The 15,397-nt window shown below is 50.1% G+C and overlaps 3 protein-coding genes across 3 annotated transcripts; 1 reads left to right on the plus strand and 2 right to left on the minus strand.

The window, feature by feature from the left end:
* Nucleotides 1–152: 152 nt before the first annotated feature.
* BKA67DRAFT_652817 (XPG domain containing-domain-containing protein) lies at nucleotides 153–2,133 on the minus strand (the record flags this gene model as incomplete). Its single annotated transcript, XM_046106234.1, has 2 exons — nucleotides 153–1,854; nucleotides 1,901–2,133. The coding sequence occupies 2 exons, from the start codon at nucleotides 2,131–2,133 to the stop codon at nucleotides 153–155; spliced, it is 1,935 nt and encodes a 644-aa protein (XP_045963726.1).
* A 128-nt stretch (nucleotides 2,134–2,261) lies between these two features.
* Nucleotides 2,262–4,375, plus strand: BKA67DRAFT_19476 (ribose-phosphate diphosphokinase). Its single transcript, XM_046095377.1, has 3 exons — nucleotides 2,262–2,668; nucleotides 2,757–2,904; nucleotides 2,975–4,375. The coding sequence occupies exons 1-3, from the start codon at nucleotides 2,558–2,560 to the stop codon at nucleotides 4,237–4,239; spliced, it is 1,524 nt and encodes a 507-aa protein (XP_045963727.1). The 5' UTR covers nucleotides 2,262–2,557; the 3' UTR covers nucleotides 4,240–4,375.
* Nucleotides 4,376–10,852: 6,477 nt separating this feature from the next.
* On the minus strand, nucleotides 10,853–14,107 carry BKA67DRAFT_509134 (uncharacterized protein; the record flags this gene model as incomplete). Its single annotated transcript, XM_046097219.1, has 2 exons — nucleotides 10,853–13,617; nucleotides 13,738–14,107. The coding sequence occupies 2 exons, from the start codon at nucleotides 14,105–14,107 to the stop codon at nucleotides 10,853–10,855; spliced, it is 3,135 nt and encodes a 1,044-aa protein (XP_045963728.1).
* Nucleotides 14,108–15,397: the final 1,290 nt, after the last annotated feature.

Raw genomic sequence — 15,397 nt, forward strand, 5'->3', positions numbered from 1 at the left:
GATCGGCACTGCGGTTTCATCAATACTCGGCGTTGCGTTGGATGGAGAGTAAACAAAAACTGGTTATAGTAGTAATGAGAAGATGAATTCCGCGCTATGCAACACCGAATACCTGGTGCAAGTCTCTGTGTGGGCGATTTGTGGCGTGGACCCTATTCTGACGCCATTTCCAGTGCTTCGAATGGATTCGATGATCTGGCTGCCTTCGGCGGCAAAGACTCGCCTGTCTCGGCTTTCACGGGCAGCTTTCGCTTCTTTCCTGTCGCCTTTGCAGGGGTGTCCCATAATTTGATCTCCGGAATGCCAAGCATTCGTGATATCAGTGTCAGGCCGCTTGCGTTTCCGACCGCAGATAGGTCGTTTCTCAAATTCAAAACGCTTGGCCAGTCTGTGATGAGGGGGAATTTCATGAGATGTTGGTGTAACAACTTTTGCGCGTCAGTCATCTGCTCGGGTTTCAGGGCCGTCCTCACGTCCAAGAGTTGCTTGAGTATTCTCAAAGAGTAGAACGAAGCCTGAATTACAGCGCCGAGGTGGATGTGCTGCCACGAGTATTTGACCGGCTTCTGGACTCCGGTTACTGCTTCTCTCACGAGCCTGACTGCCATCGAGGGTCTGTCGCCCGCGTCCGAAAGCTGGATCTCTTGGTAGAGCGCAAAGGCCAGCCATTTCCACCGCGGCATATCGTCGTCAATCTGGTCTAGCGTTGCGACCAGCATTTCACACCACTGGTCCACTGTGCTGCGCTCGGGTACGTCGATTTTGCGCCCCCCTTTGGTCGAGAGCAGAGTGCGATACTCGATGACAGTCTTGCGCGGCCGACGGGCAGAAGTTCGTGCAAGCCCATATGCTAGTTGCCGGGTTGTCTGGCTGTACTCCCAGGCGCTTTTCGACGTAGTATCCTCGATCATGGTGGGCAGGAATATCGAGAGCTCTTCAGGGCCCCGGGGGCCCTTGACGGACTCCAGGAGGCGGCTGGATGAGCGTTTTTCATCTTCTATCATTTCGGTAGTGAGCGACTGGATGACGAATTCAGAGACCCTGGGATCCAAATGGAATAGCATGGGTACGACGGGATGGTGTTCTGGGATGTATTGCTCAGGGATATGTTCCTTTAGAAACTTGTTGAACCCCTCCTCGTCAAAGGGACTGTCACTGTCTGGTCCCATGTGTGCCTGGGCTTGCAGCAGAGTTTCTCTCCTCCTCTGCCATTCGAATACGAGCCTAGGCAGTCCACCGGTACCTTCGATGCCAAGAACACGTTCTATATTATAGCGCGAGTATGATAGAGCCTTGAAGGGCACCTTTTTATCTTTCACGGCCAATGACTGGTGTTGGCCAGCCCCTGGGGCATCGGGATCCTCTGCTAACCCGTCCCAAAGGTCCCAGAAGAACACCACAGATCCGTCTGGCCCTAGGTCCTGTATGAGGAGGTCAGAGTCGCCTGTGAACAATAAGCCGCCATTCTGCCTAATGTCATCGGCACAGAAGACGTCGGCCTCTCCTGGCACGAGCTCGACAACGTCGACGTAGTCATCAGAGGCCTTCAGACTGTCAATGACTGAGGGAATCAGAAATGGGTGCTTTGGTAGGTTGTCAAGACGGTCCTTGGTGCGTCTGGAGAAGCGCAAACTTGATGTGCGGAAAGCCCCGTTTCCCTCTTCGTCACTTATACGCAACCCATCCTCTTCGGGATGGTTTGGACGGCCGTCGGCCCGGGTTCCAGCGCCGAGCCTGACCCCGTTGCGATACTTGGTTGCCAAGCCCTGCACGTTCATGGTTTGTGCGACAAGTCTCTCCTTTCTCGTCTGCCATTTGAAAGGTGGCAAGTAGCCATCGAAGTAGATCTTCCTCCTGCAGCAACTCAGTATGATTCGTCTGACAAGTGCGTATGGCTTACACGTTGGCCCCCTGGTCGCGCAAGTCATCGAGCCAGCCAATAACGCTCTGCCCCAGCTGGGCATATGCGACCTGGCCTAGGGCAATGCTTGAGGGATGCTGGTCTTGCATCAACAGCTCCCATATTCGGTGGACCAAAGCTGGGCCATCGATGACGATGTCCTTTCCTCGCAGCTCAACCTTTTGGCTCACAGGCAGAGCTTTCAGAGCTTGGGTAAGGCCCCTGATCCCCATGGCGATTGCAGATTTCTGGCTTGGCCGAGTCTTGCCGAGTTGGCAAGTTGACCGGGCTCCGCTGCTCGCTATACCGGACTACCTATTGTGTAAGCGTGTGTACAGTAAGGAAGGCACCATAAAATTAGTGTGCCTTGTGCACCTACTCGTCTACTGTAAGCACGGGGCAGCAGGGGTGCAAGATGTCGGCGTTGTAGGTTCAGTATTTGAGCAATTGAGTATTTTAGGATTTCCAATATTTCCGCGATTTGTTATTTTTCAGTGATTTATTGTTCATCAGTCCAGTATCTTTGGTGTTTTCAGTTATCTCAAGTACCCCACGTCTGCCAAAAGCTGGACCCGCATTTGCTTCTGAAGCTTTCAACTCCCCCCACCGAAACTTTTCTTTACATCTTCACATCCCACCCCGTCCTCCGCTAGCATCATGAGAAACACGCTGATATTCTCGGGCTCCTCCTGCCCGCCGCTCACCGGGAAGATATGTGAGAATCTGGGAATGGTGCCGGCCGAGGCCGAGCTGACACAATTCTCAAATGTGTGTACTCCCACGTCATACTTGCTTCGGCTACACCCACTCGGTTGCCATTGACTTCAGACACTAATCCTTGAGCACCGCCATGTAGGGAGAGACGAGCGTCCGCATCATGACCAGTGTACGTGAGAAGGACGTCTTCGTCGTACAGTCGGGCAGTCGCCAGATCAACGACACTATCATGGAGCTTCTGATCATGATTTCAGCCTGCAAGGGTGGTTCCGCCAACAAGATCACCGGTAATAGCCAACCTCTTCCACGACCCTGCCGAATTAGAACGCCGCTGATGTACCTGACTTACCCCTCCAGCCGTCTTGCCCTATTTCCCCTACAACCGCCAGTCTAAGAAGAAGTCGCACCGCGGTGCCATCACTGCCCGAATGCTGGCGAACCTGATGCATGTGGCAGGCGTCAAGCATGTCATTACCGTGGACCTCCATGCTTCCCAGATGCAGGGCTTCTTCAAGTGCCCTGTCGACAACCTCCACGCCGAACCCTTGATCGCACGATGGGTACGCCAGAATATTGCCGATTGGAAGGAAGCCGTGGTTGTATCCAAGAACGCAGGAGGCACCAAGAGAGTCACGTCCCTGGCAGATGCCCTTAAGCTGAACTTTGGCATTGTCACCACCGACCGCAAGCGAGCCACGGGCAACATGACGGCTAGTCTGATCATGAACCATCTCGACGGACCACCAACCATCATCAACGGAGCCCGCCAAACCCAACCGACCGCAGCCGAATTATCATCCACTTCTCCCCATGACGTCAATGGTGCCAGCGGCTCAGCGAGGTCGTCCCGCATTATCGCAGATTCTCAGGGCTCTCCGCGACGTGCTAATGCCCCCTCGTCACGGACGAACGGTCTGCCGCGTGGTCGATCCCTGCAGGACTCTTCCCAGGCTTCCCCTATCGAGGAACAGAATGAAGAGGAGGACACCGAAGCGCAGGATTTCACGGACGAGCGCGCTCAGACTGTCATTCAGGGGCGACTCGTTCAGGGACACATCGTTCCGGATGACCATCCTTCCGCACCCGCATCAGAAGCCGGGGGTGAAGGTAGTTATCAGGCCACCGAGGGAGAAGACCCTATGACCATGTCCCACGCATCTTCTTTCTTCGTACCGGAGCCGCATGCTCTTGGTGGATCCGGCGACGCTGAGCCCTCATCTGACGAGGAAGACGAGAAGCTGCAGGATCCAAAGCTGGAGCATATGATCACCTTGGTCGGAGATGTCAAGAACCGCTCAGTCCTGATCGTTGACGACATGATCGACAAGGCTGGATCATGGATTGCTGCTGCCGAGACTGTAGTCAAGCGAGGCGGGGCCAAGAAGGTCTATTGCATTGCCACCCATGGTGTATTTGGAGGTGACTCTCTGGAGCAGCTGCAGGCATGTGAGTGCATCGACCAGATCATTGTCACCAACAGCTTTCCTATTAGCGACCGCCGAAGCAAGAGCGCGAGTAAGTTGGTCCTCTTGGACTTGTCGTTCCTGCTCTCGGAAGCCATCAGGAGGAACCACTACGGCGAGTCTATATCGCCACTGTTTGCACATATCGCAGATAACTAAGCTCTGCAGAGCGTTCATTGCACTGTTTTACGCTTGCTGTATATTACGTTTGATGAGCATCATGAGGACTGGTCCAGGTTGCTTCCATGGCATGGCGTTTTGGTATGCGACAAGGAAAGTTTAGTAGTAGGTTCATGACCAGAATGGTAGGAATTAGATCTGTGGAACAATCCAGGTACAAAATCCAGCTTACTTGAGAGGTATGTTGTCGAATCATGCAACATCAGTGATACCTGTCCAATGGACACCAACGTTGCTATTTCGTGGATAGTATGCGCCCAGATGTCCTTACAATGATGTCTGGCTGGACCGGCTGTAAACAAGAACCGATACCAGAGGCCCATCGCTCACGTTCCCCTGAACAATGGGTGATGAGTAAGAGGAATTTTCTGAAAGGACATGTCATGACCACCTCTCGATTTACCAAATTATATAGCTGTAAGCTCTCCCTTAGATTCCTGTCTTAATAGTAACATGATTACACTTTCCCATATACGAGAACAGACACTGCAATGTATGGCAAGAAGATTTTATTCTCATATCCTGAGTGTTTCCATCAACCTTCTGATGGAAAGTTGGAAAGTCTCAAGTCCAGCTTGGACGTCTCTTTTCTAAAGCAGGTGTGTGTGTGTGCATATATCTCTGAACACATTCCCTACCCTGTCTCTGTCTATCAAGGTACCGATCATTCGAAGAACAAAAACAAAGACAAAAACTAACGTCGACAAAAGTGAAATGATGAAAGTGTTGGCAAGAATGCCTCACGATCCCCGGTGCAATGCGGTTTGAGAGCGAAGCATGGCGGTATTGTGGCGCCTGCTTCTCGAACCGAAAATAGGACGGTACAATGAAGGAGAAGAGTTGGCGATGCTAGAGAGAGCTGTGACATGAGGCCGAAACGCGAAAATGCTGAAAGGTACGACAAAAATTTGCCACGATCAGCGAGCACCCAATTGTAGAAGCGGTGGGCAGACGAAACGGCTTTTGCGTAATCGTAGCGGCTGCTTTCACTGAAGCATGCAAAAAGAAAAGAAAAAATAAATCGCCGTTGCGGTGAAGAAGAAGTCGTAAGAAATTGGCAAGTTGCGGTGGAGAAGACGAAGTCGTAACAAATTGCAAGAAGTCGCGGCGCAGGAGAGCAATGATGTGAGATATTCTGCAAAGTGACGAGAGGTGGGCAGGGTTGTGTCGAAAACCAGCTGAGCACTGGCTGGTCGTACACTATTGGGATGTCTTACGTCTGGCTGCACAGGCAGATGATGAGCTGGGAAGGAAAAGCAGATTGGATGTTGTTGAAACCTGGTCCTTGTTTGAAGTTTCTTGAAGGGTGTGCAACAATATTCGGTGTGGTTGAAGCGTCCGATAGGTTATGATGCCTGATCAGGTGCCCGTGATGTAAATCAACTGCTTCCCAACCAGTTACTCAATTCTTTAGTATTGCAACCGTGGAGACGAGGGACAGGGGGTGGGACCTCCTTGGTGAAATCGTTACGCCAGGGGTGTTGGAGGCTTGTCTTGGTAGACGTGGCTTTGGGGGCATTGCTGTATTTGGCCGTCTTGTCCACAGTAACGTAAGGGTAGCGGAACTCGGAAGCGGTGTAATGGTTTGGGACCATTGGCTGAAAGTGGTTGCCGTCGACGAACTGGATGAAGATGTGACGGGCGTTGTGGCTGCCTCGGACTGCCGTCTCCGAGATAGTCCATTCTTGCTGGCCGGTACGCTCGCGGGTGAACATGATGACGCAAATATTGTACAGATCCGCGGTAACTTGCTGCATCAGAGCTGGAGTCCAAGCATGTGCCAGAAATAGGACCTGGTACATGTTGGCACGGAAGCCGGGCATGGTGCCTTGGCCATCGGCGGTAGAGGAGTTGGTTCTGAAGAACTTCTTGTTCAGGAGGTCGCTATAGAGCCCGTAGCGAGCATGGTGAGGGTGTTCGAGGACGTGATGCACATAGGCGAGGTGCTCAGCCTTGACAATGTTCCAGTGCTTGTCAGTGCCATGCAAACAAAAGGAGATGCTGCGCCAGTAGCAGTCGCCATCGGGCCTAGCACGATTCTTGTGAATGACAAACTCGACGTCTTCCACCAAGGGGTAGCCCTTCGCAATTTCGTAGGCTGATGGATTTGAGCACCAGTTCTCAGCGATAGCTGCATCGTCATCGAGAGTAACACGAGCACCCTATGCTGTGTCTCTGAGGGTTTGCATAATGTGAGCCAGAGGGTTTCCCATAAGCTGAGAGCCGACTTCATAGAGGAAATCGTCATAGAAAAGGCGCAGACCTGCCTGAGGGGACGGTAAATAGCCATCGTTGAATTCGACGTTCTGGAAGCGTAGCTCCTGTTGAATCTGGCGTGGATTATCTAACCCACTGAAGCCATAGAAAGTAGAGCGATTGGGAGGCTGAATAGGGGAGGAAGTGTCTTGTTGGACGTCGAAGACAGGGCTCTGTACGGTACTCTGTGTACTGGCGCTGCCGTAAGAAGATCTGTCATGACCCTTATGACCTTTATGACCCGGGCCATTTTGCTGCTGTTGCAAATGTGTACCCGGTACCTGGTCGGCGCCCCCCACACGGTACGAGCTCGGGTCAATGATACGGATGGAGGTTGTGGCGTCCGACTCTTCTACGTCGATGTGCATGGGTTCAGAGTCTGAAATTATGCCGTCTACTTTGCGAGACTGCTCAGCAACTGAGGATGTCTGCAAAGCAGGAGTTGCGGACTGAAATATGGTTGCCTGAGGCTGACTAATAAAAAGCTCTCTCATGGGATCAGAACTACCGCCAACTTGGTGACCACTCTTGGTGATCTGAGAGGGAGTCTCGTCATCTGAGTCGTTCATAATATTCACCTCTGCAGCGGAAAGCAACATTGGACCAGGAGAAGTAGGATACTTTGCGTTAGGGGGCGGAGGCTGAACAGTAGAGGACTGGAGGGTAGATACGAAGCCTCCACCAACTCCATGGCTTTTATTAGTAGTCTGGGCGCGGTCATCCTCTTCTGAATCATCCAGACTGATGACTTGAGAAGGAGCAGATCCAGATGGTTTTCGAGTGGGCGCAACAGAAGTGCTGCTGGAACGACGCGAAGATGAAGCACTGGTACAGGTCCTACGAGAGAACGGATGAGGTTTGATGTATGTGGAGGGTTTAGCAGCGGGTCGGAGCATGGTCTTTACTGTGATGACGCCTTTTCCTGTGACAAACGGGTTCTTGAGGTGAATGGTAGATAGCTCTTTGTTGTAAATATCGACCCACTCTAGCTTCGTGGGAGGTGGTGCCGGAACGGGAGTGGTCTGGGCGCCAGAGTCACAGTACGTGAACTTAACAGCAGTGATGGTGCCGTTGTCGTTAGTCTCTGTGGCTGCATTGACCATGGCTGAGCTGATACTGAGCACGGGGGCAACCGGCTTTTCTGTTTGGGTAGTTTTGTCCATGGTTGCAGCGTGTTCAGTACTGGTAGCGACGTCCTTCATGAGGTTATCGGTGGTGGTAGCAGCACCCTTCATGAAGTTCTCTGCACTGATATGAGTGTCCTTCGAGAATGAAGGTATGGGAACCTTGCCGTAGATAGACTGCTGGACCTCGGACTGCAGGGCCTGGAAGAGCGTCAAGCTCAGCTTGCCGTTGTTCTGGTCCTTGAACCTGGCAATCTTGTTGAGGATGAATTCCTCATCGAATTGCCGCTTCTGCTCGTCCTTCTTACGCTGTGACTCATACTCAAAGAACTGGTCCGATGTAATGACCTTTGATGTCTTGATAATGCTTAGAGGACTGGTGCTGGGCCGGTAGTCCGGCGAGGGCGACTTCTCGGCGGCAGGAGCAAGGACCGGGAGTGGAGGGAGGGACGGCGAAGATGGCAGCTCTGAGAGCTCCATAATTGCGGATAGTCGACGGTGAGCGTCATCCTCATCCTCGTCCATAAGAAAGGGACACTTTGCCCGTTTGGGCTGAGGGTGGTGAAGTTCGGGCAAGCCCGCTTCGCCAGCCGCGCGCTTGGGAGCGCCAGCGGCGGAAATGGTGGGAGTCATGTTAGTGGCTGATGGTTGGTGGTCGGCAGTGATCTTTTCTTGTCTGCATTGAGTAAAAAAGAAATGCATTAGCGAGATTGAAGCTTGAAAAAGATCGAAAGGATGGTGAATTTGGCAGTGTTTTAGTCTTTTTGAAATGGGAATGGGTTGTAATCATATCCGATCGAATCTTGAAAGGCCGGGCAGGTCGAATGCCCAAACAGTAATTTCATGAGATTGGGAGCTGCACAATGCGTTTGTATCAGGATGGAGGGGTCGAATCCAAAAGGTAGTTGTATAAGAGCAACTTTCTAGTGGGTAGAAATGAAAGAAAGCTGGCAGGTCTTCCGGTTGGGGAAATCTGATAGTGACAACGAGAACTTAATTCGACACTGAGAAGTTGGCGAGAAATGGCAAAGAAGTCTGCAGGATTTGCCTGCAGGTCCTTGATAATGGTAATGAGAAATTCATCTGTTGTTGGAGAACTTTCATTTGCGCTCAGCTCTGTGTAGATTGAAAATTGGCCGCATCAAGGCTCGAGTCGATGAGAGGCCTCTTGTCAGACTCTTCTCGACGAATTGAGTCTTGAAACCACGCTGAAGATATTTCGCAAAAATCTACCATAGAGATAGGTCGTTTCCGATATGAAGTAGGCTAGGGTAAGGCAGATGTGACTAAGCGCGTAAAGAGGTTGGGGTGAGGGTAAGGGAAGTGAGGGGAGTGATGCAAGAACTCATGGCAGACCCAAAACAAGTACCACGGTGATGACGGTGACGACGAAGAAAGATCAACTTACTTATCCTTTCTTGGTGGGATTATGGTGAAAGCCAACGAAAGAAGGATAATAAGAGAGCGAGAGAGAGAAAGTTGGAATGGGAATCTTACTTGATCAAAAGCTGGTGCTAGTTATGATGCTAGCAAATTTTTCAGGACTGGACATAAAGAAGAAAGAGAGAGATGAAAACAGGAAGAAGGTCCTGGAGGAAATTCGTGCTAATATACAAACTCGTGGATTGTTCATCCGGACCCACCAATTAGATTGTTCTAACCAGCCACCATTGAATCAATCGAATGGGAGCTCATTGATTGATTTTGCGATTATTTATTACAACATCCCTTAGAGACAATATTATTTGTTTATAATACTATGAGAGCAGGCACGTTCTAACATAAAAGGCATTGCCCATTCGGACACCTATAAGGAAGCTGTTTAAATATATAATAAAAAGATCTAGACTTATAGCCTCGAGTAAAATGTGAGGTATGGTGGTTTACATGTGTCTCAGAAGATTCTTCTTGGGTTTATATATACATCACTCTCCTGCTGGACAAACTTATTACGAAGGTGGCTAAGCTTAAAGTAAGCCGACGGTGAGCTCGTTGTGACGTGGTTCCTCATCGTTAAAGGGTTTCCGGCACTATAATAGATGTTAATAGCAAGTAAAAACCCCGATAACTCGACAAGACTGGGGTCAATTGATCTTGTTAAACTGATATTACACATGCTAGGGAGATTCAGTCTTGGTGATTAGGAGTAACTCGAGATTATTAACAAGACTCAACTTAAATGGCACTTATCTAATCATGATTTCAAATGATTATGAGGTTAGGTATAGAAAACTTGTCATTGCTTTACAGTATAGTATATTCTTCGCACGAATAAAGTATACAGGCTCAAGAGCCTCTTATTATTAACGACCATTTGGCCGTCCTCGTGATCGAAGAATATGTTCTCATGATTTTCCGTTAAACGTTGCCATTTAAACACATGGAGCACTGGGTATATTTAGAAAGCTTTAGGACCTGAAGACATATGCCAGCGAGCCTTACCTCATGATGGCCTATTCTCGAGCAGCGTAGGTAGCTTACCCTTATGGAGATCCTGTCACGTCTAAGCCTCACGAGCCGGATCTCAATTAAAAATAACATCAAAGAACTATATGCAGGCTTTATTACATTCAACGCGCAATCGGATTATTAATAAATACGTTGTCTATTGTGGCTTTCTGCGTAGAAGCGCAATTGCACAATGTTAGAGCATGGTCATGCTTGGCCACCCCCATCGCAAGATTGATGCCATGACGATGCATCACCAAAGCTAGGTTAGTGAATATCGCCGAGAAAGGTGGCACATGTCATGTTTCCTATGAGCATTCAGACAGTTAGCCAGGTCCATCAATTTAAATTTGCGGGCTGGCAGGAGATGGCGGCCCTGGGAGCTCGAGTGTCTTTCGCTGCTTCTCACAAAACTTCAAGACCGGCCTCGAACATACCACCCACCATGGAACTCAACCCACGCCGCCATTGTTCCAACGTAATATTTCCACTGAAAAACGATTAAAATAATGAAATTCGTATTTGGGCAATAGAACTTTCGAGATTTACGTTAGCTGCTTTACTACCGTAGAATACATGATGAGGGTACTCAGGGCTATTGCTTTTATTACCCCTACAGCCAACCATCATGACAATTCTTTTCGACAACGACAACAAAGATTTCTCCCACAGTCTCATTCTATCGCCATGAGCCCGAACCATTTCGTAGCACATTCCGACACATTCTCTGGTCCATTGTTTGACCATATCGTAACAAATCTCTCCTACACCAGATTTTTACTGTTTCCATGGATTTCCGCGAGAAGATCAGCGAATTGCTTCCTCTCCAGCATCTGGGCATGTGCTTTGACATTTTCCAGCAAGTCCTCCTGAACTGTGTCCTTGCCTGCGAGCTTGATAATGCGCCAAGCGCGACGGAACTCATCGCGTATCGACACAATGCCATGATGCGTCACAGTACGAGCCACATTGTGTTCATGCTCAAATGGATCCTCGATAGCAAATAGAAACCGGTGCCGGACTTCTTTGAGCTCCTGCGGCTTAGAGGCGTGGTCGGATTTCAATGGCCCATCTGTCGATGCAAAGGGGCCATACATTAATTCGGGATTTGCAATCGGCTGACTCTGAGGCTCAGCGGATGACTTCATTGCATTTTGTGAATCCAGTTCAATCGGAGTTGGCGGAGCACCCATCTGCCTTTGCATAGTAGTCCTTGCCTGGACCCAGTTCTTCTCCTGCTTGCTGAGGATGCCGCCGGGAGTTCTCATGCTAATGACATCTCTACCCCAGTCAAATCCCCTCTTTTGGGTGGTGCTCATCATATTGTTTTGCGCATAGTACTCAAAAAACCCTCTTAATAAGTGGCCAATCGACTCTCTATTGGCATTGAGTACGCCTTCACTTGACATACGCTGGATCTCCTGCTCGTTGCGCCAAAAGCGTACATTGCGGCCTTTGCAGGTTGCCACGCCCTCCAACGCTTCAGATGGAAGATCAGGGTCGGGCGGGGTGAGTAATTGCAAATTGGGGCACACAAATGGCTGTGCGATGTTGATGAGGTAATGCATGACCATCAAAACGTATCCGTAGCTACTAAGAGTTCCCCGGTACGGTGTGTTGATGTCCCGAGCTTTGGCCCAGTGTTTGACGAAGAGTACGATAGGCCTAACACGGGGGTCCGTTGCCGCATAACACCGTAGGAGGTGACTATTTTGCAAAGCAAGGTGCGCTGAGAAATTTATATCGCATTGAACCCCGACTCCCGATTGTGGAAATGCGAGCTTGTCATGGTATCGATCTTTGGGTTGATTCTCTGCTGACAATGCTGGGTTGGGCAACTGCAAGATTCTGTCATAGATGTGTAACAACGACTCTTCAACGGGCAGATGGTAATCGTTGACCTGACCGGAATTGACCGGGACCATTTCGCTTCTCAGAAAGTGGATGTACTCCTTGACTATGGGAATATCATCGCGTTGGTAAAGGCTGCCCTTGTCGAGAGCCCTAGCATATTCATCGGCAAGGTGCAAGCTTCTGTGTCTTCGCGCAACAGCCCTTATATTCTTGGTATCAGTCCGCTGCACAAACTTCTTGACAACCTCCCGGACAGCCTTCTGATGAATACCGGACACATAGTATTGAATAAGCGGTGGCAAGACACCAGGCTCCGCGGCCGCAAGAGCAGTTGCGCTGAGCTGGGCCATGATTTTCACAGCACGGTCGTGATAGTCCGCAGCTGATTCATACTGGTCTTGCTGCAGCTGCATTAGTTGGATCGACGGGATTTTCTTCAGCCTCTCCAGAGACACAAACATCTCCTTGTTGAAAGCGAGAGGATCGGAACCAAAGTGCCGTGTCTGGTGGAGCTCTGCCCACCATCGAACAGTCTTGGCGTGTGCTTGTTCTGCTCGGGCATCTCCATCGGGAACTGCTCTGTTCTCCCAAAGCATCACCAGATTTTCACCTTCGACCATATTGCAGACACCATGCAATGTTCGATGATTTGGTACCGGCTTTCCTATAGAGAATGATGGGTGCAGTTTGACCCTTTGTTTAAGCGCCGTGTCATTCAGGCCCTCCACGAAAGCCTCACTCACGTCGCTTAAGAGGAGGAAATCACCTTCCGTAAAGATGCCGAAGTTCGAATGAGTGACGTCGCGTCCGCCTAACTGTCTGAGCACCTTCTTCGTCTGGTTATGGTAGGCAAGCAAGGATTGATCACCAGACTGCTTGATCGAAGATAGTAATCGCTCTGGGGATACGTCTTGTGCTTTCTCCGACTCGGCAGCAGCATCCTCTGATGCCTGAGCTGCTTCAATGCTTATCTTCGCGGTCGCGTCCGCCTTATCAACCTCTTTGGGCGCCTTCGATGTTTCAATGTGGGGAGAGGACTCTTCTTCAACAAAATCAGTTTCATCGGCAATCAGACCTTGTTCCCACTTCGTGCGCTCTTCCAGAAGATCAGATCGAAGTTCTGACGTTGGCATCGCGCAAAGCTTGATGATTGGTACTCGAGTCCTGGTCAAAAGGCGTGCGCCAAAGCCGGCGTCAAGAAGGGCTCGTTCGATAAGTCTGGGTACGGGAGATTCTGGAGCATCTGGTGGAATTTGCGAAGCCGGGGACAAGAGGCCGAGGTCCATATCAGCAGCTTTAGTAGCAAAGCCGGATGCCAGGCTGCCAAAACATTTCAACTGGACGTCTTGTGGTTGGAACGTTGTAGCGCCATTAGATATTCTTTCATGATCTGAGACAACAGCACGACAAATTGCCTCGATATGTCTGCGAAAATCTTCTTTCTCAAGTATTTCGCTGTACTCAATTTCGGAGGTCTGAACTACAGCCGCGCAGAGTTGCTCCAGGAGTTCGGATTGGGCCGCCAGTTCCTCGGGCCTCACAACATATTGTCTGTGACCTTCTGGATTGTAAAGACCCCCACGTGAATTTCGTGGTCTGGCAGCGAATGCGTCTGCTTGCATGACATTCACTCCTCGTGTAGGAATACCGCCACGTCCAGAATGCTGTCTCCAGTCTTGTTGCTGATGGAATTGTGTCGACGAGGCTCCTTGATTTTGATCCCACGGGCGGTCGTGCTGCTGATGGTGGTGGTGTTGTTGATGATGAGGAGGAGGGTGCCCACGATGGCTTCCACGATGATGTGAATGTTGGAACCCCCCACGGTGTCCGTGTGGGTGGTGATCAGGTGGGAAATGAGATTCATGGAGAGGGCCCCTATTGAAGCCTGGATGGCCGACTGGAGGCCTAGATGAGTTGGGGCCAGTCGCCCTAGGGTCAATATCTATGGTGATCTGCGAGCTCATCTGGCGGCGCTGGGCCTGATTCGGACGTTTCTTGGCGGACTTCAGTGGTGCAGAAGATTCCTTTGGCTGGTCTGTCAAGTTTGTGACAGAGATATTCGGTGGTTGCCTCTCAGCGTCTGAAGGAGCATCTTCAGCATTGTTCAGAATTAAATTGCGTAGATGGTCCTCAAGAGGCCGGCTAGAATCCTGAGGGGCCGACATCATGTTTGTTCGGCAACTGCAGTCCTGGAGTTCCTCTCCGCGCTCAAGTCTTGCGTCTTGCTGGTTCAGGTGTTTGGCTCAAATATTGGAATACAGTCAAGGGTGAAGGTCTAGCACGGATATGAAGTGCCATTGACGTGATAAAGTCGACCGGAAAGTGTTTGTGAAACAGACGGAAATTTCAAGCCGTTAGTCTGGATCTTCGAAATGATATAGTCTCAACTTCACTCTTTTCTGTCGCTCTGAGTTTGACTGGCTTATACGAACATCCAATGAGTATCAATGTTCACACCAGAACGGATCCTTCAATCCGTACCTTGATGTTCTCTGTGCGAGAAAGGACACCGACTTTTGATGGTCCAGACGCGTATCAGCTTTTGGCAACGATGTTAGTACTGTTGGATCGCAATTAAGGAATGGTAAACATTTGGACAGAACAGCCTTACAAATATGGACCCTAGCCAGATGGGGATTGACACAAAAACTATGGTTTTGGGACCATGAACCTCGACGGCCTTTCTCGAAATGGACAAAGATGAGTTTTCGAAAGTTAAAAGGGCGAGTCTGGCGGTTCACGCTGTCACAACAGTGATTTGAAGCTGCAGTGATTGGGTGTGTCTTGCTACCAGAATCAAGGTGGGTGGGTAGAAGCTTCAAGTTGACAAAGTCCTGCAGGAGGAGCTTCATCGAACAGTACTAATCAGGCTTAGCGCAGCTTTATGTACAAGTAGAATGTCGCAGCGTCTACATGCATTCATTCATTCATTCATTCACACTACGTACCCGCTCAGAAACGATGAAACAGACAAGGATATTGTTCTGTACCATGACTGGATCAAAATAACTTACTGTTGTCGGTGTGATTGCTATTTGTGAATGGTGGATGGCGCGGTTCATGATTCTATGCACATAGACGCACCCATAACCATATCCGTATGCACGGGCGTTCGCTCTACTTGGTATGTACATAATTCGGACAGCAGTCGAGCTCAAGAGCCTCAAAGCTTCTAAAGTGGGAGACTACTAGTAGCTCCCAGAACCCCGATACTTGGTCCTCTGTGCTGATGTGTACCGCTCATAGGCTCTGGCCCCAAATCTGGCCTTGTAGGTACGTGCAGTGTGACGTCGGCAAGTACCCTGACCAGAATTTAGGCAAGCTTTTAGCTTTTGTTAGTACTGAAACCTCCACTCAACTCAAAGACTGGAGCACTGGGACTTTCAGCAGCGCAGGCGGCACTCCTTTGTCATCGGCCTCGCACCCGACCATCAGCCTTCCCTTTCACCACCCAC

Source organism: Truncatella angustata (genome assembly GCF_020726525.1).
Source record: "Truncatella angustata strain MPI-SDFR-AT-0073 chromosome Unknown BKA67scaffold_1, whole genome shotgun sequence".
Classification (NCBI taxonomy): Eukaryota; Fungi; Ascomycota; class Sordariomycetes; order Amphisphaeriales; family Sporocadaceae; genus Truncatella; species Truncatella angustata.

Excerpts from the sequence above, each read along its gene's own strand:
- BKA67DRAFT_19476 (XM_046095377.1), top strand. The coding sequence starts at position 2,558 with ATGAGAAACACGCTGATATTCTCGGGCTCCTCCTGCCCGCCGCTCACC. Across the intron at positions 2,669-2,756 it reads AGCTGACACAATTCTCAAAT|GGAGAGACGAGCGTCCGCAT; the intron begins GTGTGTACTCCC and ends ACCGCCATGTAG. Across the intron at positions 2,905-2,974 it reads TTCCGCCAACAAGATCACCG|CCGTCTTGCCCTATTTCCCC; the intron begins GTAATAGCCAAC and ends TTACCCCTCCAG.